The sequence below is a fragment of the Trichomonas vaginalis genome, chromosome VI, assembly GCF_026262505.1.
Source record: "Trichomonas vaginalis G3 chromosome VI, whole genome shotgun sequence".
Taxonomy (NCBI): Eukaryota; Parabasalia; order Trichomonadida; family Trichomonadidae; genus Trichomonas; species Trichomonas vaginalis.
In genome coordinates this window covers 12,440,805-12,464,378 of record NC_067208.1, presented here as the reverse complement: position 1 = coordinate 12,464,378, position 23,574 = coordinate 12,440,805, and the positions used below count along the sequence as shown (strand labels likewise).

The 23,574-nt window shown below is 32.7% G+C and overlaps 13 protein-coding genes and 1 pseudogene across 14 annotated transcripts, besides 3 other annotated features; 7 read left to right on the top strand and 7 right to left on the bottom strand.

Annotated features, from left to right (window-relative positions):
- Positions 1-8,450: part of a mobile genetic element that runs on past the window's edge.
- On the bottom strand, positions 201-938 carry TVAGG3_0852950 (keratin-associated protein family; the record flags this gene model as incomplete). Its single annotated transcript, XM_051249311.1, has 1 exon — positions 201-938. A coding segment is annotated over one exon (738 nt), but the record flags the coding sequence as incomplete, so codon positions are not given.
- TVAGG3_0852940 (organellar and viral DNA polymerase type B) lies at positions 2,443-3,013 on the bottom strand (the record flags this gene model as incomplete). The annotated part of the gene is made up of 1 exon (XM_051249310.1): positions 2,443-3,013. A coding segment is annotated over one exon (571 nt), but the record flags the coding sequence as incomplete, so codon positions are not given.
- TVAGG3_0852930 (uncharacterized protein) lies at positions 3,031-3,795 on the top strand (the record flags this gene model as incomplete). The annotated part of the gene is made up of 1 exon (XM_051249309.1): positions 3,031-3,795. The coding sequence occupies one exon, from the start codon at positions 3,031-3,033 to the stop codon at positions 3,793-3,795; it is 765 nt and encodes a 254-aa protein (XP_051084784.1).
- Positions 3,992-4,606, bottom strand: TVAGG3_0852920 (uncharacterized protein; the record flags this gene model as incomplete). The annotated part of the gene is made up of 1 exon (XM_051249308.1): positions 3,992-4,606. One exon carries the CDS (start codon positions 4,604-4,606, stop codon positions 3,992-3,994), a length of 615 nt encoding a protein of 204 aa, XP_051084783.1.
- TVAGG3_0852910 (protein of unknown function, DUF4106 family) lies at positions 5,030-5,884 on the bottom strand (the record flags this gene model as incomplete). Its single annotated transcript, XM_051249307.1, has 1 exon — positions 5,030-5,884. The coding sequence occupies one exon, from the start codon at positions 5,882-5,884 to the stop codon at positions 5,030-5,032; it is 855 nt and encodes a 284-aa protein (XP_051084782.1).
- TVAGG3_0852900 (uncharacterized protein) lies at positions 6,495-6,815 on the top strand (the record flags this gene model as incomplete). Its single annotated transcript, XM_051249306.1, has 1 exon — positions 6,495-6,815. The coding sequence occupies one exon, from the start codon at positions 6,495-6,497 to the stop codon at positions 6,813-6,815; it is 321 nt and encodes a 106-aa protein (XP_051084781.1).
- On the top strand, positions 7,041-7,565 carry TVAGG3_0852890 (protein of unknown function, DUF4107 family; the record flags this gene model as incomplete). The annotated part of the gene is made up of 1 exon (XM_051249305.1): positions 7,041-7,565. The coding sequence occupies one exon, from the start codon at positions 7,041-7,043 to the stop codon at positions 7,563-7,565; it is 525 nt and encodes a 174-aa protein (XP_051084780.1).
- Positions 8,451-8,559: 109 nt separating the features above from the next.
- On the bottom strand, positions 8,560-8,724 carry TVAGG3_0852870 (ankyrin repeat protein family; the record flags this gene model as incomplete). Its single annotated transcript, XM_001289662.1, has 1 exon — positions 8,560-8,724. One exon carries the CDS (start codon positions 8,722-8,724, stop codon positions 8,560-8,562), a length of 165 nt encoding a protein of 54 aa, XP_001289663.1.
- Positions 8,725-8,883: 159 nt separating this feature from the next.
- Positions 8,884-10,184: a mobile genetic element.
- Positions 8,964-10,088, bottom strand: TVAGG3_0852850 (annotated as a pseudogene). Its single transcript has one exon. A coding segment is annotated over exon 1 (1,125 nt).
- A 1,151-nt stretch (positions 10,185-11,335) lies between the features above and the next one.
- On the bottom strand, positions 11,336-13,789 carry TVAGG3_0852830 (retrograde transport, endosome to Golgi; the record flags this gene model as incomplete). Its single annotated transcript, XM_001299627.1, has 1 exon — positions 11,639-13,789. The coding sequence occupies one exon, from the start codon at positions 13,787-13,789 to the stop codon at positions 11,639-11,641; it is 2,151 nt and encodes a 716-aa protein (XP_001299628.1).
- Positions 13,790-14,426: 637 nt separating this feature from the next.
- TVAGG3_0852820 (inner nuclear membrane protein heh2-related family) lies at positions 14,427-15,933 on the top strand (the record flags this gene model as incomplete). Its single annotated transcript, XM_001299626.1, has 1 exon — positions 14,427-15,440. The coding sequence occupies one exon, from the start codon at positions 14,427-14,429 to the stop codon at positions 15,438-15,440; it is 1,014 nt and encodes a 337-aa protein (XP_001299627.1).
- A 1,370-nt stretch (positions 15,934-17,303) lies between these two features.
- On the top strand, positions 17,304-18,026 carry TVAGG3_0852810 (uncharacterized protein; the record flags this gene model as incomplete). Its single annotated transcript, XM_051249304.1, has 1 exon — positions 17,304-18,026. A coding segment is annotated over one exon (723 nt), but the record flags the coding sequence as incomplete, so codon positions are not given.
- A 342-nt stretch (positions 18,027-18,368) lies between these two features.
- Positions 18,369-23,574: part of a mobile genetic element that runs on past the window's edge.
- Positions 20,767-21,468, top strand: TVAGG3_0852800 (uncharacterized protein; the record flags this gene model as incomplete). The annotated part of the gene is made up of 1 exon (XM_051249303.1): positions 20,767-21,468. The coding sequence occupies one exon, from the start codon at positions 20,767-20,769 to the stop codon at positions 21,466-21,468; it is 702 nt and encodes a 233-aa protein (XP_051084778.1).
- Positions 22,728-23,318, top strand: TVAGG3_0852790 (uncharacterized protein; the record flags this gene model as incomplete). Its single annotated transcript, XM_051249302.1, has 1 exon — positions 22,728-23,318. A coding segment is annotated over one exon (591 nt), but the record flags the coding sequence as incomplete, so codon positions are not given.

Genomic DNA, 23,574 nt, shown 5'->3' with positions numbered 1-23,574 from the left:
ATACCAGCTACAACATGTGTATGATTTCCTGCGGTTCCACAGAAAATACCTGTGCTTGAATCTACTGGGTCAGTTGAAATATCATATCTATGCATTCCCTGTCTATCCGAACCCGCTGCAAGATTTGTATAACCTCTTTTTGTTATTGAATGTGAATGGTTTCCTTCCACAGATGTTCTTCCACTGAACCTATGCATATGTGAAGGAAGGTTTTCAATACCTATTTTCTTTGAACCTCCCATCTTCATTGACTGCGTATTAGTGTAGAATGGAAAACTGTCAACTATTTCATACCATCTACCACCAAATAAAGTGTTTGGATTTATTGGATTCATAGACGTATAAACAGCTCCTATAGGATATATTAAATCATATATGCTCATAACTCTATAAACATATTCTAAAGAACTTATGTCATTAAATACCATTTGGAATGTATCTCCCGGATGAAATGTTGCATTTGTTCCACTTTTATAATGTAATGTTAGTTCAATAGAATTATCCAAGAAAAATTCAAAAGTATCTGGTTGAAGACCTCTAACAAATTCAAATGGAGTTGCTGGTTCACCATTTATAATTTCTGTTGTAAATGTCATTGTATCTGGTTTCGAAAATTTCTTTGTTAGTTCTGCATCCACATAAGTTTTATCTGCTTTCTTATCTAACATTGTTGGTAGTTCATGTGCTTCAAAGTTTCTGGCATGACTTTCAATGTTCCTGCAACTCTTATCTAAACTGTTAAGAGTATCTTTTACGCTTGTACTTGGATTTTCTAATGGTGCACTTGAACCAAGGTCAAAGTTCAATATTATGTCATCAGCTCTAACAGTAGTGAAGGATTTATGTGTATGGTTCTTGTCAGCTTTACTGTCTAATGTAGCTTGAAGTTCATTTATATCGGAGATGTTGTGTTTATGAGATTTCAAAACTTTGTTCGTTGCTTCGAGTTCAACTTTGTCAGCTTTACTTTTAATAGCATCTTCAAACGTTATTTTTGACTTAACTCTCAAAGTAAATCTTGGTTCAACTAATACACCGTTAACATTGAAAGTAGAGGCATAAATTTCACCGGTATAACCAAATGCTTCTGGTGCTTTAGCTACATCATACTGTACAGTACAGCTTATGTCATAACCTTTAGCACGAATGTATTTATATCTTCTTTCATTAACATTTTTTGTCTTCGCTTCATCACTTCGTGTTAAATATCCATGGTAGTCCGTTATAATCTGTTCGTCTGAAGTTATATAATGAACATGGTTCTTGTCCGCTTTACTATTTAATGTAGCTTGAAGTTCATTTATATCGGAGATGTTGTGTTTATGAGATTTCAAAACTTTGTTCATTGCGTCAAGTTCATTTTTGTCCGCTTTACTATTTAATGTAGCTTGAAGTTCATTTATATCGGAGATATTGTGTTTATGTTCTTTATCTGCTTTTTTCGGCTAATTTCTCTTCTATCTCATTTATTTCAAGTTCATGCCTACCACCACCTCCCGAAGAAGTATTTTTCTTCAGCTCTTGAAGAACGTCCACTTCACCATCTTTGGTGTCAATAATGAGACTTTGTGTTAAAACCTTTCCTGTCTTAATGGATGTTTGTAAAACTTCTTCTTCACCGTGTTCGGGGTCATGGTCGTCATCATATCTTGTGAAATCAGAGATGTTGTCATACATTAAGCATATCTGTCTCAAAAGTTCTGCTATTTGAAACTGGAACGAAAGATATACAGAACTTTCATCATCTCCTAAAGTCAAGTCTGCTTTCTTAAGTATTTCTTGAATGTATGCAATGAGAACAGAGTACCTTGGAAAATATTCGAACAATATTTCATTAGCTGTTGGTTTTGGTGGTTCTTCTGGAGTTTCTGTTGTTTCAGTTCCTTCTGTAGGTTCTGTTGGAGTTTCTGCATCTCTTGACTTCAATGCTCTTGCTCTCAAAGACCTAAATGTTAGAGCACCGGGTTTTACAAAGGACTTTATAAATGCTTTAATAGTTCCTGGTAAGTTATTGTTAGCATTAAGTAAGTTCCTTATGCTTCCATCATGTACGTCCATAGCACTATGTAAAAAATCTATACTTTTCTTGTAGTCAGCAATAGACTGACTGTGATTTTTTAAAGATTTGTCAATACCTTTAAGCCAATCTTCATGCATGTCTGATACTGAGCCAAGAATATCATTTGCTTCCTTTAGTGTATTTTGTGCTTGTCGTAAAGTATCCAATCCCGTACGTGCATTGTTTGCTATACGTCTTACAGTATCTATTTGACTCCTTTGTTTCTTGCATCCAACCAGATAAAGTTTTAATAGTATCCGAACCATTTGAAATGAAGTTCAAAGCATTTTTAACGTCATTTAAAGCTTCTTCACCAAGTACTGCCCATATCTTTCCGATTTGGTATTGAAGAACTCCATATGAAGCAGCTGTTAAACCAGTATTTATAAGGTCCCATATCCATGATTTAGCAGTTTTTCCATCCTTTCCATCCTTTCCATCCAAACCGTTTTCGCCTTGAGGTCCTTGTATTCCTTGTATTCCTTGTATTCCTTGTATTCCTTGTGGTCCTTGAGGTCCGGTGTCACCCTTCTCTCCTTTCAGTTCATCTTTATGTTCGTTATAATATTCTAATGTCATAAGGTGTACATCATTACTGCTACCAGCAACGCCAAGAATTTGTTTCTCATTCATGACTAAATTCTTTAGGCATTTAATGTTGTCGTCAAATCGAAAGCTCTTTAACAATTCAATGAGAACATTTAATACTTTCACTAATGAGGCATCTACTGTAGAATTTATATATTGCACCGTTCCATCATTTATGATAGGAACCTTGCTTGTTGTAATGAATGGGTCATAAGTGTTAAAAGTATCGAAATCAATGACTTTTTTAGTTTTTCCATCGTCAATGACTAAATCATTGCCTTCAATGGTTAAAGTTGAGTTTTCGTTTACTAGTTCATGTGCTCTTCTTGCTTCATTTGTTTCATACGCATATGCAGCAATAGTCATATTTTAATGAGAATAAAATGTTGTTCTATTTGCAAAGTACAGACCCAAACGAATATGGAACAGTAAAGCTACAAACAAACTTAGGTCTACAGAATGAAGCACTTGCTTTCAGAGTTGTTGACTTCAATACTATCGCAACTTTTGTCATAACAGATGAAACAGATTTCATAGAGATTGAAATAGATGACAAAAGAAGTTTTATAACATTTCCTAACAGAGCAGAGTATAGAATAGATAAAATTGCTGGAGTCATAGATACTCTCATAAATGAAGAAACTATTAACAACATAGATGTCGAACTCTCTTCTGAGGGAACATTGAAGTTCAGTAGCAAGAAAGAGTTCAAGATAACACGAATGAGTCATAGAGTACAACTTCTTTTGGGAGCATACCATATGACATTTCCTTTGAAAAGTGTTGACAAAACGATTGAGATGAAATCTGTTCCATACGTATGTTATGGTAATTGTTTGTACATTGAGTCTAAAATAGCTAATGTCACAGGTATTTCAGGAGTTAATAGTAAAGGTTCAGTAGAATATAAATCCTTCTGTTATGCAGTCAATTCAATGTTCATTCCAAACGTTCCTGTCATAGCAACTCATTTAGGTAAATGGATTCGCATTAGTCCTCATAATTTGAAAGACATGCAATTCAGACTAGTTGACTTTCAGGGCGAGCCTGTAGAACTGAAGGCACCAGTGCGAATGACTGTTGAAGTTGACTTTTTAGAAAATATTAAATGCAACAGCTTACAAGAGAACTCAGAGCTAAAAATATAAAGTATGAATGTTATGTATTAGGTCATGAACTTTGGTTGTTGCTGTTTGATGAAACAAATGAGTTAGTTATGTCAGTCAAGAGAACAGAAAAATATTGTGTTAGTGAAAACTGCATCAAGTCAATAAGATTAGGTTTGCATTATGAAGATGAGTTCGATACTGTTGAAGAAGTTTTGGATAGATATTACAAATTGCTTTAATTTACTAAAACATATTTCAAGCAAAGTTTATATTCTGTTGAAAGTTTTGTATACTCGTTCGAATATTTATACTTAAACTCAACTCCTGTAGTTCCTGGTGTTTCAATGATGCGGATGTTACCTATTTTCATGAATGGTGGCGTTTGACCACAGCATTCGATTTCAGGGTCGAGATAGTCAATGACACATTGTTTCCCTGTTATTCGTGAGATAACATTTTCAAGGTCCTCCTTTGTTAGAATTATTTGGTTCTTGCTTATAAGATTTGTCAAAAGCTTCTTATCGTCTTTGAGTAAAATTGTTTGGTATAACTGAAGAAGGTAATGGTCTACGTTATCTGAAGGATTTGTTTGAACATTTGTGTAAGGGTTGTCGTTGGCTTCTCTTGAAAGAATTTGGTCCAGTGGTGGATACTCTAACTTAACATCTGATGTAGCGTTAGCGTTTGAAGTTGTGTTTAAATTCACGGATTTCAGTTCTGGTTCTTTTTCTTTCAAACACTCTGAACTATAGTTCTTTATGACAATATTGTTTGTCGTTCGTGAGTCAACATTTGATGTTGGTTCAATTGGAACATTAACGGCACCAGCTAAGATGGATTTGCTTCTCATTTCATATAGAATAAAAACCTTTTATATGTATGAAATGAACAATATACTCGACAAGGGTTTGAATGTAAAGCTAACGAATGAAAATATTGTTGAATTCACTGAGACAGGAGCTGTGTATAAAGATGTAGAACTACTGAACAAAAGAGCAAAGGGAAGAAGCAGGAATATGAACAAAGGGTGGAAGCCTATAAAAATTTATGTCAATGATGGCTCAGGAGGTTCAAACATAAAGTATGCAGAAAGTTATAGAGTTTATGCTCTCAAAGGTGAAAAGCCTTCATTTAAGAACAGCTATTCTAACGCATATCCTCAAAAGCTAACGGATGGGGAAGTGAATGATATGAATGACAGCAAAAATATTAACAGAAATGGCGACAGAGATGCATGGAATTTGTTTACCATCAGTCAATTGAAGGTTAAACTTTAAAACAATGTTGGTCGTTCCCATGGAATGTTTTTGACTTTAATGGTATTAGTCATGATATGAATCTCAAGGTATGAACGAGGAGAGATGAGAGACTTATATGCTTCCCAAATTTCTTCAAAAGGTAATGTTATACCTGACTGTTTCCAAATGAGTTCAATGTCATAGCGTGAGAAACCTTGAAAGATAACGAAGTCAGTTATGAGACGTTTTATGTTTAAAGCAAGGAAACGCCATGTTTGCATAAGTATTGCTACAGTTAAGTGGTAATGTCTGACTTTAGTTATGATGTTAGCTAATGGTGAGTCAGGCTTTGACACTAAACCTTTTCCGGCGAAGTCGTCACAAACAAGCAGAGTGTTTGATGGATATTTTTTGAAGGGGTATTTTGAAAGTTTTGACAGAATGTAGTTTGTAAGTCGTTTCATATCGTAAACTCCTGAGTATTGACGTAAGTGGTGTTTGTCAATAATTCTTTCCATCTCTTCTGAAGTCTTTTGCATTCCTGACTGTATGAACTCTACAATAGCATAATATTTTCTCTTACGTCGAATGTAACGTTGAAGAAATTCAATGAGTTCGCTATCTGGAACTTTAACGACAGATGCTTGAACTTTACTCATGAATGTTTTCGCTGTTGAATCCATAGAGTCTGAAGTTGCTGATATAATGATTTGGTCATAGTAAGAGTCGTTTCCTAAACGCTCTGTTATGAGTATATGACGAATGAGGTTAAATGTCTTACCTGAACCCATCTTTCCACAATAGAAATACACACCATTTGAACAGAACTCATAATCTTTGCTGAAAGGAAGAATAAGAGAAGAGTTAAGTTTGTCTGTAGTTTCATTCATGTCTTCATCTACGTCATGTATTAAATGCTTCATTTTATCTCCATTAAAAATGCAAGTCAGAAATATTCAGAACATAGCACCGAGTCTAACTGACAAGAGTATAAAGATATACTATGAACATGTTATGATGAAACCAACCAAAATTCAAGAAAGTCAGTATACTTATGAATATCCAAGACACTGGGTAGAGTATGTAGGAGGTGAGAAAGCTATTGAAATAAGACAAGTTAGAAGTATTCCAGCAGGAAGAACAATATTATTGAAGAACTTTAATGTTTTGAGATATAATGATGAAACAAAGAAGCAAGATAGTTTCCCTGTTGCTGTGTATGTGAACTTAGATACAGGAGATGACATGAAAGTTTTTAATACAAAGCTTCAAACGGTAGTGAGAGAACAACTGACTGCGGAAGGACATCCATTACCTTCAGAAGTTAGCATAGCATATAATTTTGAAACAAACACAATAGATTTTAAAGTCGTCTCTGCAAAGAAGTCAGGATTTACATTTAATGAAGCAGATGTATATTCGAATGAAAACTTCAAAGCTATTGCATGGTTAGATAATGACGATTGCTTTAAGAAAATATTTAAATACAGTGACTCAACGATGTCAATAGATGACCTTCGTGGAATGTTACCATCGACGTTTATAGTTGAAGGTTCAGCAGGATTGCTTACAAGATTGTCAATTGGTGGTATTTGGTCTCGTGAGAACATTGTTATAAAATCCAGTATAAGTGAATTTGCTGAAGAATCTATATTATGTCTTTCAAACTATATGTATTCGCCACCGAAGCATTATAGTATAACAAACTTTGTCAGTAAGTTTAACATAAGACTTGTCGAACCTTCTTCAATGAAAGATGTTGTGCTACCCAAAGACGGAAAGGATGGACTCATTATTGAGATGATTTTAATAGCATATTAAATGAGTTTGTTTTTGAAGGTCATTCATGATGAAATAACTGTTGTAGAAGATGTTAGCAATTGTTCAGACATTTTGAAGCGTATAGATGATATAAGAAATAAGTTAGATAGACCGCAAAGCGGTGAGGGCGAAGCCCGTGAGAACGTTTATGTTTCATTGACTTTCTCCAGTAACGAGAACTTTTATGAGATAATGTTGAAGAGAGATGATTTTAATATGGTGTAAATGGTAGCTTGGGCAGCTTTAGGCGCAATGGGAACAAAAGCATTAGCATTTGGAGCAAAAGCACTTGGAGCTTATGACGCAGTAAATAAAATGAGTGGAGGAAGGGTTTCGAAGACATTAGATGCAAATAAAGGAAAGATTGGAGGCTGGGTTGCAAAGAAGTTAAGATTAAATAAAATAGGGCTCATAAATAAAGCATCCAATTTGGTTGCGACTGAGTCAGAAAATGCTTTAGGAAAGGACGATGAGTTTGCAAAACACGCAAAAGACTTTAATGACCAGATGAAAGGTGAAACAATGCATTTAAATAGAGTCGATGGAACTAAAGAAAATGTTTCTTCTCCACCAGTAGTTCTTCCGTATGGTCCTTATGGAATGTATGGAAACCCTTACGAAAGACCATTTGACCCATTGACTGGTGGAAGTAACTGGTATCATTACGGACGAAGAAGAAAGACAGTTAAGCTGGAGACAGACGTGAAGAAAGCAACTAAAAAGAAACCAAGGAAGAGAGTTATAAAGTAATGAATTCAACAGACCCAAAGGGTCAGAGCCGCTTTGCGGCTAGGGTGAAAAAAGAGGTGAAAAAAGAGGTGAGATTTCACCACTTCACCTAAATTTATTTTTTCACCTCTGACAACGTTTATTTTTAAGTTTATTTTATTATTTAGCGAGAACGTTTATTTTTATGTAAATGACAGAACAAAAATATAACATTTCTACTCAGCAGGAATGAGACCCTTACTGACTATGTATTCGTTTAATGCTTGATGAAAACAATGGTACATATTATCGTATGGGTATACACAGCGTCTGTTTCCATCGTCGTCGTATATGTAGAGCTCAAATCCAGTCCAACCTTCTTTTGTACAATATGTAGCTTTATTTAAGTATGCATTTATGTAGATAAGGCAATTTTCTTCATCGCTCCAGAAATAATTTTTGTTCTTTGTTGAAATAGTTTTCGTTCCTCTGCGACCATAAGGAATGTATGCAATGAACTTTGCGTCATATGGGATTGTAATATATTCGGGGTTTCTTTCATCGTCAATGGGTCTATCTTTGTTAAAATGCATGTTTCTCAGTTTTACTTGAGTTTTGAATAGTTCACGGAAACGTTCTGGGAAAGAGTCATAGTAAATGTAGTCGGACATGTCTTTGTAATGAAATAAAAAAATTAAAAAAAATAAAAATAAGGTTATTTTTATTTAGTGAGGATGGTAGTGAATTCATTAGTGAAGTCATTAGTGAAGTCGTTTATATGTCAGATGGTTTTGTAAATATTTAAGGTTAAGTTGGTGTTATGGTTGTGTTGTAAAATATACGTTATCGGTTTCGTAAAGTGTCAAAACCGCTAAGTGGTGTACGGAGGCGCGCAGTGCCACAGTACACGACTTAGGGATACTAACTAAGTTATTTTTCAAAATTGTGATGGAATCATGTGGTTCTCTAATCTAATGGATAATTTAAAATTATAGATTTTTCCAATAGTAATCGGATTTCCTCAAACATAGCTTCCTTATTTAGCCCCAACTGAGATAAGATATTTAACAACTTCAAGGTGATTTTGATATGACGCCATAGCGAGTGAAGTGTCTCCAAATTTATTCGATGCTTCTTTATTAGCTCCAACTGAGACAAGATATTTAACAACTTCAAGACTACCATTAAATGATGCAGACATTAGTGGAGTCCATCTATCATGAGTCTTTGCTTCTATATTAGCTCCAACTGAGATAAGATATTTAACGACTTCAAGTTGGCCACTCCATGATGCCAAAATGAGTGGAGTTTGGCCATTATTATTCACTTCTTCTTTAAGAGTTCCAACAGAGATAAGATATAGGGTGTCCAAAGGTGTGTTTAGCACAAACCTGAATACTGCGAATAGAAATAAACAAGTTACATATATATAAAGTTTATTTAAATATAATCACCATTGGATTCAATCACGCGTTCGCAGCGATCGATCCAGGCTTCAAAGACACGCTTTAAATCATCATGAGAAAATTGCTCAAATTGCTCTCTTACAAAATTTTCAAGATCATCTGGACTCGCGAATTCGCGTCCTTCAGCTCTCTTTTTTAGCGTGCCGAATAAATAAAAGTCAGAGGGTGCAATATCAGGTGAATAAATTGGGTTTGGAACAACTTTGACATTGTTTTCCACCAAGTAATTCATTACCTTATGACTTTTGTGAACTCTTGAATTATCAAAATGAATTGCAAACTTTTGTTTTTGTTGTTTGGATTTCTCAAACTCATCAGAATTGATAATTTGAGTAAGAACATTGTCAATTAGATACTGAGCATCATCGTATTAGGTTTTTGAAGAATATCAATTGCGATGATGTCATTTACGCCCCAAAAAACCGACACCATAATCATTGGTGTGTCAATTTTTTTCTTCGGGAATGTTTGCGGATTTTCATCCTTCGGGATCCACATGATTTTGGCTTCTGTTGCATATTGAAACCAAGACTCGTCCCCTGTTACTAAAAAGCGAAACTTCTTGGATTGATACGCACGCAATATAGAGAGGAGCTCTTTCGAAGATTGGACTCTAGATTTTTTTGAACTGAATTAAGGTTGTGCGGAACCCAACGTGTATACGCTAGTTTGTAGTTCAAATAATTGTGCAGATAATAACTGACTGTTGTACGTGGTATCTTTGTCATCTCCTCTATCCTTCTGAGTGATGCTCTTGGGTCTTCATCTAGCGCTTGAAGAATTGCTTTGATTTTTCTTTGATCCGGCGATTTTTTGTCAATTTTTATGATGGGCGCCTTTTTGTTCATGAAGTGATACATCCTAACATGATACGTTACAGTGGAATAGCTAGGAGCATCCATACCGAAGCATTTTACCAATGTCTCGTAGATTTTTTACAGTCTTTGCATTTTTTTGCAAGAGCGAGGATGTTTTCTTTATGATTCATTAAAAAAATAAAAAGAATCCCGCCAAAATTTCCCGCGAAACTGCCTCTTGTCTCAAAATTCATTTTATATCCCGGCATGGCGCCAAAATACAACATACTCATCATATACATATATTCATATTTTTTATTATATATTTATAATCAGCATATATCTCCTTTAATAGTCTCATATAGAGCGCTGTGCTAAACGCACCTTTGGACACCCTATATTTAACAACTTCAAGGTTACCTTGCATTGATGCATGAAGGAGTGGAGTATATCCTTTATTATTTTTTGCTTCTCTATTAGCACCCACAGAGACAAGATATTTAACAACTTCAAGGCGACCTGCTGATGACGCTACCATGAGTGGAGTTTGTCCATCATTATTCTTTGCTTCTTTTTCGGCTCCAATAGAGACAAGATATTTAACGACATCTAGATGACCGTAAGATGATGCTAAAAAAAGTGGAGTGCATTCATTAATATCCTTTGTTTCTATATCACAACCGCATTCGATGAGAGATTTAACAAAATTTATGTCTCCAAATTGACTTGCTACATGAAGAACGTTTCGGCCATGAGAATTTTGTTTCTTCCATAGTTCTGATTTGCATGGTATTGAAAGAATGTCTTTATTTCCTTGAGATGAAAGCCGATTGAGATAAATGTAGAAATATTCAAAATCATCAGAAAAGTAAAGATTAATGATTTTTGTTATAATTTCGCTTTGATCGTTTTCTACAGTATTTTGATTGAGTTGTGTTTGAAGACTTTGTATTTGTTCGATCAAATCAGACACGTACTTTCCGGTTTGTATTAAAAAATCAATAACTCCATCAAATATTCTTAGTTTCATAAATTCACTGACTGATTTAAGAAGAGAAATGACTTCTTCGAAGTTTTGAATCATAACATTCGCATTTCGAGTACATGAATATAATGTATTTGCATCGGTTATAGAATGGGCCTGCTTCAGAATAGTAATGAAGTTATTTGTTGACAAATTTGAGAATTTCATGATTTTGGCGATATCTTCAATTTCGAAAGTAGCAAATAACTTATTATCGTCAATATAATCTTCGACGTGAGCTCCAATATATTCGAAATTCTGAATAAGCTCTTGATACATTAATTTTAAAAGTCTTTTATTGGCCAAACTTCCTCTATCGTCGCTATTTGTTAATGAAAAAAAAACAGCTTAAATAACTGTAAATACAGCATAGCAAATATTCATTTTCTGGATTTCAAAAAAATATTAACAAATATTAGCCTATATGTCAACATTGGTTATTGTCAATGAGAGAAAAAAAAATGAAAAATATATGAGATCTAAACTATTAATAATCAAATCGATATAAAAACTGTTGAATGCATTTATTGCCTCATTCTTTCATATCTCAAAATAGAAATCATCAAGCACAGAAACAAAAGATCAGGCTCTAGAAACTCTGTTACCAAAAAAAAAGATTGATCTCCGTTGAATTATATACCAAGTGAGGAAAAAAAAGAGCCTATGTTAAATATATGCACTATATGATATGCTAATGGACTTTTAGCAAAGTTATATGTTTATATAAATCCAACTAAAGTTCTTTCGAAGACATGGAAAGGGAGTAAAAACAATTGAATTTCTTTTTAACATAATTTTGTTTATAAATAAAAATCAAATAGAAAAAAATTATGATTTGTTGAGTTCGGCGAGTTCTTTCTGGTAAGACTCCATTGCCTTTGCCTCTTCCTGACCCTTGAGACCTTTCATTCTCACGAGTGTCTGGAAGTGTTCCTTTGATGGTTTCTTCATCTTTGTGACGTAGACTTGGGCCATTGCAACTTCAGGAGAAATGATAATTGTTACTTCATTTTCTATGTTCTGGAACTCAGCGTTGATTCTCTTCTGAACAATCTGGCTATCTCCCTTCGTCCAGTATGTCACAGTCGACTTCAACTCCTTCAAACAAGATGAAATCGACGAAGCTTGGTCCAATGTAATCAATTTCTGTTTCACGAACGAATCTCTTACGATTTGGACAAGTTTCTGGACAAATGTAGATCTCAGACGATTGAGATTGTCTATTGTTAGCCAGTTGTTTATGACAGAAAATCTAGATTCGAAAGAATCCAACAATTTTCTTGGTAATTTCTCATCAGCGTCACTTGGTTTCCATGTGCAAGCACCAATTGACATAAGGTATGACTCGTTTTCCTTCATAAATACATCAGCGAAGTAAACTAATTGTTTTCTTAATTCTTCACCGATTGTTTCTTTAACATCTTCGACAACTATGCCGCCCTGGTACTCCTCATTAATGATTGACTTGATTTTGTCGGCCAAAGAGTCCGCAATGTTCAAAAACCATGAAGATGTATTTGCGATACAGGAAATTAACTCGAAATCGTTATCTTTCTGGGGTTTCCTTGGAAGAGCTCCCGTCAATGATGTGATATATTGGATCAAAAGCTCTTTAAGCATAACAAATAACTTCAATAAAGATTGATCAACGCCAAAACCAGCGCATTTATCAATAGTCGCCTTCATGTTCAACACTATACCTGTTGCTGATGATAATTGGCGCTCTTCTGCATCGATTTCCTTTCTTGCGTTGTCAATTCCGGTTTGAATTATCTTGGAAATCGATTTCTTCTCGTAATCAAGGTATAACTGGAGATGAGGAGCAAATGCGTGAGCGATCTTGCCGTAAAACTCTGTTGCTGGCTGTAATTTCGTTTCGCCAATTCCTTCTTTTTGTCTTTGAAGCCATTCCCACTTTTGGCGGACACCGTCTGCATCTTGGCCGAACTCTGGCATCTGGGCGTTTGGATCGAATGGAATTTCAACTGATTGAGTGAATGCGGACGCCATTTTCTCTTCAAACTTAACTGTGAGCTCGAAAGCATTCAGGTATTCTTTGACGCTTGGATCTTCCTTGTTTAGGATGGTTTCGAACTGGTCAGCCGTCATTTTACAAAATTCTAACGTCATATGGTATTGTACGCGCCATTCTTTGGGGAAACCGTCTCCTACTTGCTTCTTGTAGACTTCTAAGCGCTGTTTGAACCAGTTGTAGCGGTTTTTGGCTTCGGCTAAAGTAGAATTTCGAAAAGTCTCTCCGTACATGTAGAGCCACTTGTGGCAGAGTAGTGTAATGATTTCTTCTTGGAATTCTTTGCCAAATGCGGTAATGCAGGCGCACATTGGAAGGTTACTTTGATCTACGAGGCCTCTGCCGGTAACAAGCTCGAAATCGTGCGAGATTTTTTCTCTAAGAAGAGCACGAAGTTGATTGTACCGTTTAATTAATGGAACAAACTGTGGAGTATTTTTATATTTGTCATATTTCTCGAAAAATTCATTTAAGGCCTTTAAATCGTTTGTGCAACCTGGGTAATCCTTCGCGTCAACGTTTGCTTCTAAATCTTTCAATAACGCCATGATTTGTTGATATTGTTGAAGAACTCTAACAGATATAGTAAGATTGATCTTGGCATTGTCAAGAGGTTTGATTCCTCCACAGATTTCTCGTACAACTTTTTCTGTTTCGATGGCTTGGTTGTAAATTCTTTGGATTTTTTCTGATAATTGAACAATCGAATTCTTTGTTTCTGTTAAAATTCCATCTGACTTGTTTCCTAATACGGAGTCGTCACGAACAACATCCTTAATCGACTGATTGATTTTATATTCTCTTTTTCTGAGGTCAAGTAAGATTTTTCCTGTCTCTGCAAGGGCATTCTCGTTAGGAATAAGTTTATTGACCATAATTGCTGCATTAAAATCTGGAGATGCTAACTCGCGATCGAGTTCATCTCGATCCATCGCTTCCCCAAACATCGAAAAAAAAATATTAAAAAATCGACACTAGAGGATGAAAGTATGTATTAATTCTATCACAGAAAATGGAAAGAAATTCAATATAAATATGATGTCAATGTCAAATTTTTTTGCAAAATTCAAAATCTTTTTGAGGTTTTATTTGGATAAATTGCATAAAGCACTGAACTATCATAAATCTATTCATCGTTTATCTATAACATATGAAATCTACTGATATCATGTGTAGAACTAATGAATCAAAATGAATTCAAACGAACTTTCATACACTGCCATGATCACTTTCAACACTTATCTTTGAGATTCTAATTACACATTGATATGATGTTATTAGATATAAAATCTCGAAAAAGATATTGAATTCATAAAATTTAGGAAAACTCATTTGGAAGTAGTCACTCATAATGTTCGTTCTCTGCAAGTATATATAAATACATATTCAAAAATGAATATATACTTTTTCAATTCAAATAACATGAAAAATTCTTGAAGGACACTTATGAAAGTGTGCTTTAAAGGCATTTAACTGTACTTTGAATTCTTGTGTGTTACATCTAGTGTAACAATTGAAAGAAATGATGTAAAGATGTCTTGCTCTTTATAAATCCAAAAAAAGTGACTCCGATCAAAAATTATAATGAATAATGATTATTTATCAGCAGTACCTCGAGGGCAATTATTCGATGCTTTAAAAAAGCTTGGTGTTACCCCTAGATATGATGCTCCTCAGGAAGAACTTGTCAATCTTATCAAACAAAAAATTCAAGGGACAGATATTCAGCGAGATAAAGAATTATTAGGAGAAACATTTGATCATCATTTAGATTCAATAGTTAATAAGCTTTTTATTGCATTATTTGTTGCTTTATCTGCAATTGTTTTGATAATTGCTTTTAATTATTTGAAACCATCGAAAAAATTATTTTGTGATAGCGAAAATCCAACCGGTTTGTGTATTAAATGTCCTTCAAATGCAATTTGTTCGGAAGGAAAAGCAAAATGTCATGAAGGTTTCAAATTAATGCACAGGCGTTGTATATACGATGACGATGACTCAATATATATATCCAGTCTATACGAATATGAGATAAAACTGCTAGAAAAACAAGCAGGACGCTTTGATTGCCGATTAGATAAAACAAAATACATAACTAGGAACGATTTACTCATCCATTTGATACGCCATTCTAAATTTAAGAATGTCGATATCGAGTATTTATCAAATAAAGCTGTTGATCACTTAGTTTATGAAAATACAATTGGAAATGTTACAGAAGACAATCAAGAATTGTATTATTCCACCAATATGCAGAAACCTATATCATGTATTGTCCGCCAAGAGATTGAATCTCATATATTTTTGACAATTTCAATCTCAATAATTTTATTATCAACGGCAATATATATTTACGTACAGAGTGTTAAGAATAATAGACGGAAACAATCATTTTTGTTCGTACAATCAATGATAAATAGCTACAGAAATCATCATATTCCGGTCAATGAAGATACGATACGATCGAACTTAGTTTCTATTGATCCAAATCCAGATTCTCTCATGCCTTACGTTTTGGAGGAGCTCCGAAGGAATCCGAAAGTTAAAACTTCATATATTTGTGGAAGTTTAACTTTTAGATTTGACCAAAAGTAAGGAAATGTACCTGTTATTAGAAATATTTGTTTATTTTATGTTGTTTGTAAAGTGTTTATATTGTTTATAAATTTAGTAGTAGATGAGTGCGGGTTGTGTGACTTTTTTTGTTACAACTATATATAGACGATGCATTAAAATATATTTATTTATAAATCATTAAAAAATTAACATTAATTTTAAAATAATTTATTTTTTTATCTTTTATAAAAGAAGCTATATATAGATGATGTCAGATATTCCGCGATTAATTAAACATTGTTTAAATCCTGAATGGGTTAAACTTCAATTTAAAAATGAAGATTGTGAATTATTAAATGAATATGAAAGCCAAAATAAGCTAATGAGGTATAAATATAATGATAAAGAATATTTAATTTCATGGAATCAATGGAGTCATAATCAAAGACCTCATAAACGAGAAGAAGAAATTGAAAATAATGAAATGGAAATCATTGATGACATTAAAGAGGATGGAATTCCTAAATTTTGTAGAAAAACCTTTAGAACTAAGTTAGGAGCATATAAACGTAGAGTATTAAATCCTGAATATCTTAAACATCAATTTAAAAAGGAAGACTGTGAATTATTAAACGTTAATGATTATGAAAATACTAAATCAAAACTGAGATATAAATATATTGGAAGTGATGAAAGGTGTAAAGATAAAGATAAAGTTTATTCAGTTTCATATAATAACTGGCACACGTTAGGGATAAGAAAACATTTAGGAGATTATGGGAAATGTTCTGAATTCTTTAAATCTAGTATATACGAGAGAGTAAAAGAAATCAGATATAATTATTTTCATGAATGAAAAATAAACTACCATAATGAAATAAAAAAATTTTTAAAAAATAAACTTTAAAAAACTAATGATTATTTGAATTTATGAAATCAATAATTTGATTTATTCGCTCTTCAATAATTTCTATTCTTTTTGTTAAATCATCAATTTTCATTAATGAGGTGATTCTTGATTGAGGAATAGATTTTAAACTAACAACACCTTTTATTTTTGAAATTTTGAATCCATGACCCTCCGGGTCTTGGACTCTGTCCTCAACTTTAAACATTTTATTCAATTTACATGTTGTCAATTCTTCAAATAATTTTTTATTATTAGCATAATAGTCATTAAATTCATCAACAGATGAAAAAATTTTTATTTCAGTAATTGGTTTAACAACGTTTATTTTTTGTTGAACATTTTCACTTTCTTCCTCCTCTGTTTCATTTATTTTTAAAATCGGTTTCATTTATCATTAAATAAAAAATTAGAATATAAGTGATGAAATATATTTTTTAATTAATATTAAATCAGAGATGGCGGCAGGATTCTTTAAAAAATTATGGGAAGGAATTAAGAAAGCTGCAAGTTGGGTTCATCAAAAATTATTAAACCCGTTGCAAACTTTTTGGCACCAGTAGCGAAAACGGCAGGAACTATCATAGGAGGAGTATTAGGTGCTAAAGCAGGTAATCCGGCGATGGGAGCACAAGCAGGTAACGCAGTTGGTGGAATTGCTGAAGGAATACTTAATAAAATAGGGGTAGATAGTGGAAAAATAAATATTATTTTTATCTTAGTATCGGTTGTAGTCGACGATAAACCTTATCTCCTTTATTTAATACTTCCCTTACCGGAACATTAGGTGCTATTTGTTCAGCAACGTCACTAATTGCTTCTTTATTCTTAAATATCCAATTTGCTCCTTTCTTCATTGTTTCCCAAACTTTATGCGCTCCTCTTTTTACTTTATCCCACAGTTTCTTAAAGAATCCTGCAGCCATAGTTGATTATTTCATTAAAATTAAAAATTCATTTTCATCTTTTAATTTTGATTTTTTATTTAATAATAAATGACGACTAACTATTTAGTGCCAAACACTAAACCGATTAATGGAAATGTATTTCATTCATTCGAAAAGATAAATGAAATATTCGCAAAGAATGATGGTAGAAGATATTATAGAGAACTTGAAAGTTCATGCTATGACTCTGATGCTCCATATTTTGATGATAAACAAACTCATTTAAGAATTACAAATCCGGCTCATGATGTGAACCAATTAGGTGACACATATATTAAACGCAAAGTTAAAGCAACTCTAGTTTCAAATAAAGCTTTCACATGTGATGCCGCTTTTAAATGCATGCGTTTATTCGTTGGTTATAAATCATCAAATCAAAGCTTTAAGCAATTAGAAGTAGAAACCGAAAGAGGTGATGCTGGTTATCTTCAGATGGATTGCGCCCGTGAATCTTTCGCATTTGCAACATATAAACCAAAATCAGAAAGGAAAGTTAAAAAGTTTGTTCATTCGTTATATAATAATGTTCAAAAATATGATAACTCAGTATGTGGTAAATATATTGACCCTTCAGAAGTTTTCAAGAAAGCAAATGAAGAAGTTGATGTCACTTTTGATATGATTATTCCGGTAAATGATTTGTTAGCATTTCAGGCGTTCGATGATTATCCTAAATCATTTGGTGAAATCATTCTTAAATATTATGTTTTCAGGGATACTTTAGTATTTTGTCAGGTTGACCCGTTAAGAGTTGCTGATTTACAAAATTACGTTTATGAAAAGATAACTGATGAAAATTATGAAAAGATTATGAATCATGTTTATAAATATGATCGCAAATTCCAACAAATCGGACTTCCTGCCAAATTAATTACAAGCTTAGCCGCTACATCTGCTGACGCAACAGTTGAAGACGTTATTATTTCATGCACAAAGATGGAAGTTTTAGAGGATAAATGCATTACACCAGGATACGGTTTAATTGAAGAATCAGTTAAAGCAATACCACGTTTATTTAGTAAGGAAGATCCATTCATGATTCCAGCTCAACATATTGACGTTCGTTCACTAAATGGAGGTTGCATCACTCCTGAAGGTATTAGCTCAGATTTCTCATACGCTCTTCATAATGTTACAGATGTTGTGTTAACATTTCCGAAGAATGCAATGCAAAGAACGGTTTTAGAAAATCCAATGCTTCGAGGTCTTCAGGTCACTATAGATTCCAGAAACTTCCCCGATCAAGCGATGACCACAGTGGGTGACATATTCTTTACACGTATGCTTCAAGCTTCTGATTTAGATGGAGTGAATGAATGCACAGAAGAATACGAGGACTCATTAACTAGACCACTGAATGATGATGATGGCACCATTAGCTAGAACATGGAAAGACCAAACTTCATTCTTATGCACTATTCCAGTTCAACGTGATGGAGCGGGTATATTCTTTGATGGATTAGAAACTTTCAACTCACAAGTTACAGTACAAGTGAAAGCTTATCCAATCATTCAGGGTGAAAATGACACTTACTGTTCAAAAGTGACAAATCCTCCTCAGGTTTGGTTTACTAGGACTACATATTGGACATGGACACCGGATGAAGGTTTGAAATATCATCCAACAGGTACACCACCGCAGTATAGAAGTTCATATGATGAAATATTGATGAATAGAAATGTTTAAAATTATAAATTTATTTTTGATTAAATGGATTTAAATTCATCCACCCCTTATGAAGAATTAGCAGGAGTATATAATACATACGTAGATGATATGATTAATGAAGCATTGAGTGATAATAGAAATGCTCTATCTAAGGAAAAATTAATGAAAATTCCATATTCTGAATGTTACTTAAATTCAATCACTGCAGCAATTGGTAAACAAAATAAAGGTAAAACATTAACGATATTAAAACAAATTATCATTATTGCTAACACTTCACCCTATTCACATGTGTTAATTTATATCAACCGTTCAGGTTCACCTTCAGATGATACATTTGAATCTTTAAAGCATTTAATCAAAATTCCAATTATTTATTTATCACAAGAAGAAGCAGAAGATTATTTAAAAAACTTTGTAATGTATAAAGAATTATATAATACAATCAAGAAGCAAGGATTAGAGGATAAAATTATTGATAAACAACGGGATGAATTATTTGAAACACTTTCTATTTCAAATTTTGATAGAGAATTTTTGCATTCACTCATTTTTCTAGATGATGCGGTGAAATCAAAACTAATAACTAATGAGAAATCATATTTTAATCAATTATTAACTCAATGTCGACACATTCAGTGTTCATTCTTCATGGCTGTTCAATACTTTAAAGCATTAAGCACAAACATTAAATCAAACCTGTCCACCCTTTTCATTTTCAGTGGTTTTAGTCGTCAACAGTTGAACGTTATGCTTTATCAAGTGAATTTACCAATGAGCATTAATGAACTTTACACACAATATCAACAATTAGGAGAACATGGAAAAATAATAGTTGATTTAAATAAAGGTTCCATTAAATTCGAATAACTTTTTATAATTAATTTTTATTTTTTATTTATAATTAAACATGACAGAAATTGCAAATCTTCTACAGGTTCCATTAAAACAAGGAACAAACAAAAAGGGTGCATATAATAGAACTATGAAAGTTCCAGACGGAATGAAAGAATTAGTCCACATTGTTGCCGGTCTTCAAAAGGATGTTAAACAAATGAGAAACGTTTTAACATTACCAGAAGCTCAAGCATATGCCAAACGTCACGGACCAAATTGGGAAGCACACGAAGCAGACATTACGGGTCCAAATGGAAAACCTGATGGAATAAATGAAGTTTTCGTTACTGATGGTCAAGGAAATATTAAAGTCATAAATGGGTATAAATTAACAATGACGGATTATCCTAAACGTAAAGCATATAATGAACATTATCCTATGCAATTTGATGAAAATGGAAAAGCTGTTAAACAATACATTGGAGAAGGTGAAAATGGTCCAATTAATTCATACCGTCATAATCCATATTCTTACTTCAATGAAGAATTAAATGCTATTGAAGAGGGACCGGATGGATTACCACGATATTCTAACCAGTTTGATGGTCAATATGCAAATTTAAGACCTGAAATTCCAGCTAAGAAATTCTTTAAAGTTGCTTTATTCGATCCAGTTTTCGCAAATGTTAAAGATGAACTTAAACAGCAATTCCAACCAATTATAGTAGCAAGAATTGCATCAGGTGCTTTATCTCAAGCATTCAAAGATTTAATTAAGAAACCATTATATCAGCAACGAGGTTTAACTTATGATTTAGTTAAGGAATCAGATAAAAGAAAATTTGAGAAATCAGATGATTATAAGAATGCAATTAATGAATATATTCGGTCTATTAATTTCGATGAAAATGCTAAAAATCAACTTCATGAACAAATACAGGAAATAATAGATTCAAAAGTTCCAGCAAAATAAAAGTTTAAATATATTTTTTTATTCGAATATAAATGAGAAGACGTTTCACTAGTCAAAAGAACACTAACGCAAAAGCAGAGATTACGGTTGGTTATAACGTAAATGATGATAAATCACGAATTATTCAAAATGTTAAAGTTAATGTTAGTCCTGAATTAACAAGGTCAGCAACTCAACCAAATTTATTAACTCGTGACTTACCGAAGAATGAGGAGAATGAAGAAAACCATGAGAATGGAGACCCAATCATTTTATCTGAACCTGGTAAAGAACCTGTTGAAATTCCCACTTATCCAACATACCCCCCACCTCTTTCATCAAACATCGAGAACCCAGGAATCTACGATTACAGTCGCAATGCGCCATATAAAATAGACATTAATTCTGAATTAATGAAAATTTACCGTGATATCATAACTGATAATTATGATTCAATAATAAATTTAATTGACCAATCCGGTTTAATTATTTTACCTTATGAATCATTAATTCACATTATCGCCATTCTTTGTGATGTTCAAGATTCAGACGTGAAGATTCAATTTTTCATAGATGATGAGGTTTCATGCTGCGGAACAGTTGCAAAAATAAATCCTATAAAGGATATTAGCACAATTAAGATATCAAAGAACGGAACAACAACTGAACTTCATTTAACATATAATGATATTTATAATAAAATAGTTGATGAATATAAAATATCACTTGAAAAATTCTTTGTTAAGGCTATTTAATATTCAAGCATTAACATTATCGAATAATAATCCTTTGAATCATAATCGATAATAATTGACCTTTCACCAGTTTCTATCGTTTGTTTTATTTCTTTTTGTTCCCCACTATCCGGATCGGTCATTGTAATTGTTTTTGTTATAGTATCAGCTTTATCTTTAACTTCAATCTTTTTTCCATCGGGATATTTAAACCAAAATTCCAAAAATTCGATATTGTCAATCTGTTCATATTTTAATCTATCAATTACATTTTTAATACCATCTGAAAATCTTATGAAATGGTCATTATATGGGTTTGATTGAACTAAATTTGAATGAAGTGAAATATAACCTGATGATGAATATGACATCGACTCATATTTTCTGAAAACACTAAAATTTATAACATGAATGAATTTCTTATTCGTTGAATTTATGAATTCTTGAGGTAATCTTATTCTAGTTTTATTTATCACTGGAAAATAACGCTTTACCATATTTTTAATCGTAATAAAAAAATGTCAATTATCAATATTATTTCGAATAATAACTGTGAATTAAATTTAACAGTTAGCGGAATTTATAATGTTACTCTCGTTTCTGTGAGTGGTAAATTTAATCCCATTCTTTTAGACCCTTCAGATATATATATCATTTATTAAAGATGACCATGAGCCGCATAGCGGCGGGGTCGTAGACCTAAAAACGTATGATATGTATATAAATAATGTGATAACGAAATGGGATATTAACATGATTTTAAGTTATTTAAATGAATCATTTATCGTATGGTATGAAGAAAATTTTAAATCAAAACCTGATAAACTTTTTGAACTTGATGAAATAAATAACCTTATTAAATTTCCGCTGAAAATTAAATTTTGTACTCCTCGTCTTCGTTCATTGTTGGGGATATTAAATTTTGAAAAAGATGTTGGGATGTTTTGTATTCTGACACTGGTTCTAATTTCATTTTAATCAAATGTGATAAAGTTAATACCCCAATGAGATTTTCACATCAAACATTAGACCCTAACTCTTACCCATCAATACAAAACATTTTATCCATCAACTTAAACATATTTTCTTTATCATATCCGTTTCAATTATCCGGGAATTCATTTATTCTTCATTCAAAAGATTTATCAAATATTAAATTTAGAATAACTGACCTATTTGATTGTGATTTAGAATTTATGAATGAAATATTATGGCAATTTCAAATAGAAAAAATAGCTGATGAGATAACAGATTAAATATTTATTTTTAAATCGTAATAAATGATTAAACAACAGCAACCACAGACCATTACATACGCCATATATGCATATAATTCAAAGACGGCAGAACAAACGCAAATGTTGAAATATGGAGATTTGGAGATAGTATTGAAAAATGACCATTTCGAATTCGTTTGCAAAGGTGGTGCAGTGATATCAAATATAAAAGAAATTTTATTTATGAATTCAAAAATTAAAGGAATAACGGATGATATAACATCAATTCCACCAGAAGAACAAAGATATTACGCATTAAATGCATTTCCTAAAGTTTTGAAGATTGGAAGATTTAATTTAAATGAGGAATTCATAAAAGGTTTCCTAAATGACATAATGAAGAAAGCAGATAAGGAATATGTTAACGATGAGTTAGCAAAGAAAGCAGATATATCATTTGTTAACGATGAGTTAGCAAAGAAAGCAGATAAAACTTATGTTAACGATGAGTTAGCAAAGAAAGCAGATAAAACTTATGTTAACGATGAGTTAGCAAAGAAAGCAGATAAAACTTATGTTAACGATGAGTTAGCAAAGAAGGCAGATAAGGGACTTGTGGCTAGTGAATTAATGAAGAAGGCAGATAAGGAATATGTTAATGAAAAAGATAATGAAATTATAGAAAGGGTTGAATGGTATCATGAACGGACATCGAAGATTCTTAAAACTAAAGCTGATACAGGATGGGTTTCAGAATGTTTAGACCTTAAAGCAGATAAAACTTATGTTAACAATGAGTTAGGGAAGAAAGCAGATATATCATTTGTTAACGATGAGTTAGCAAAGAAAGCAGATAAAACTTATGTTAACGATGAGTTAGCAAAGAAAGCAGATATATCATTTGTTAACG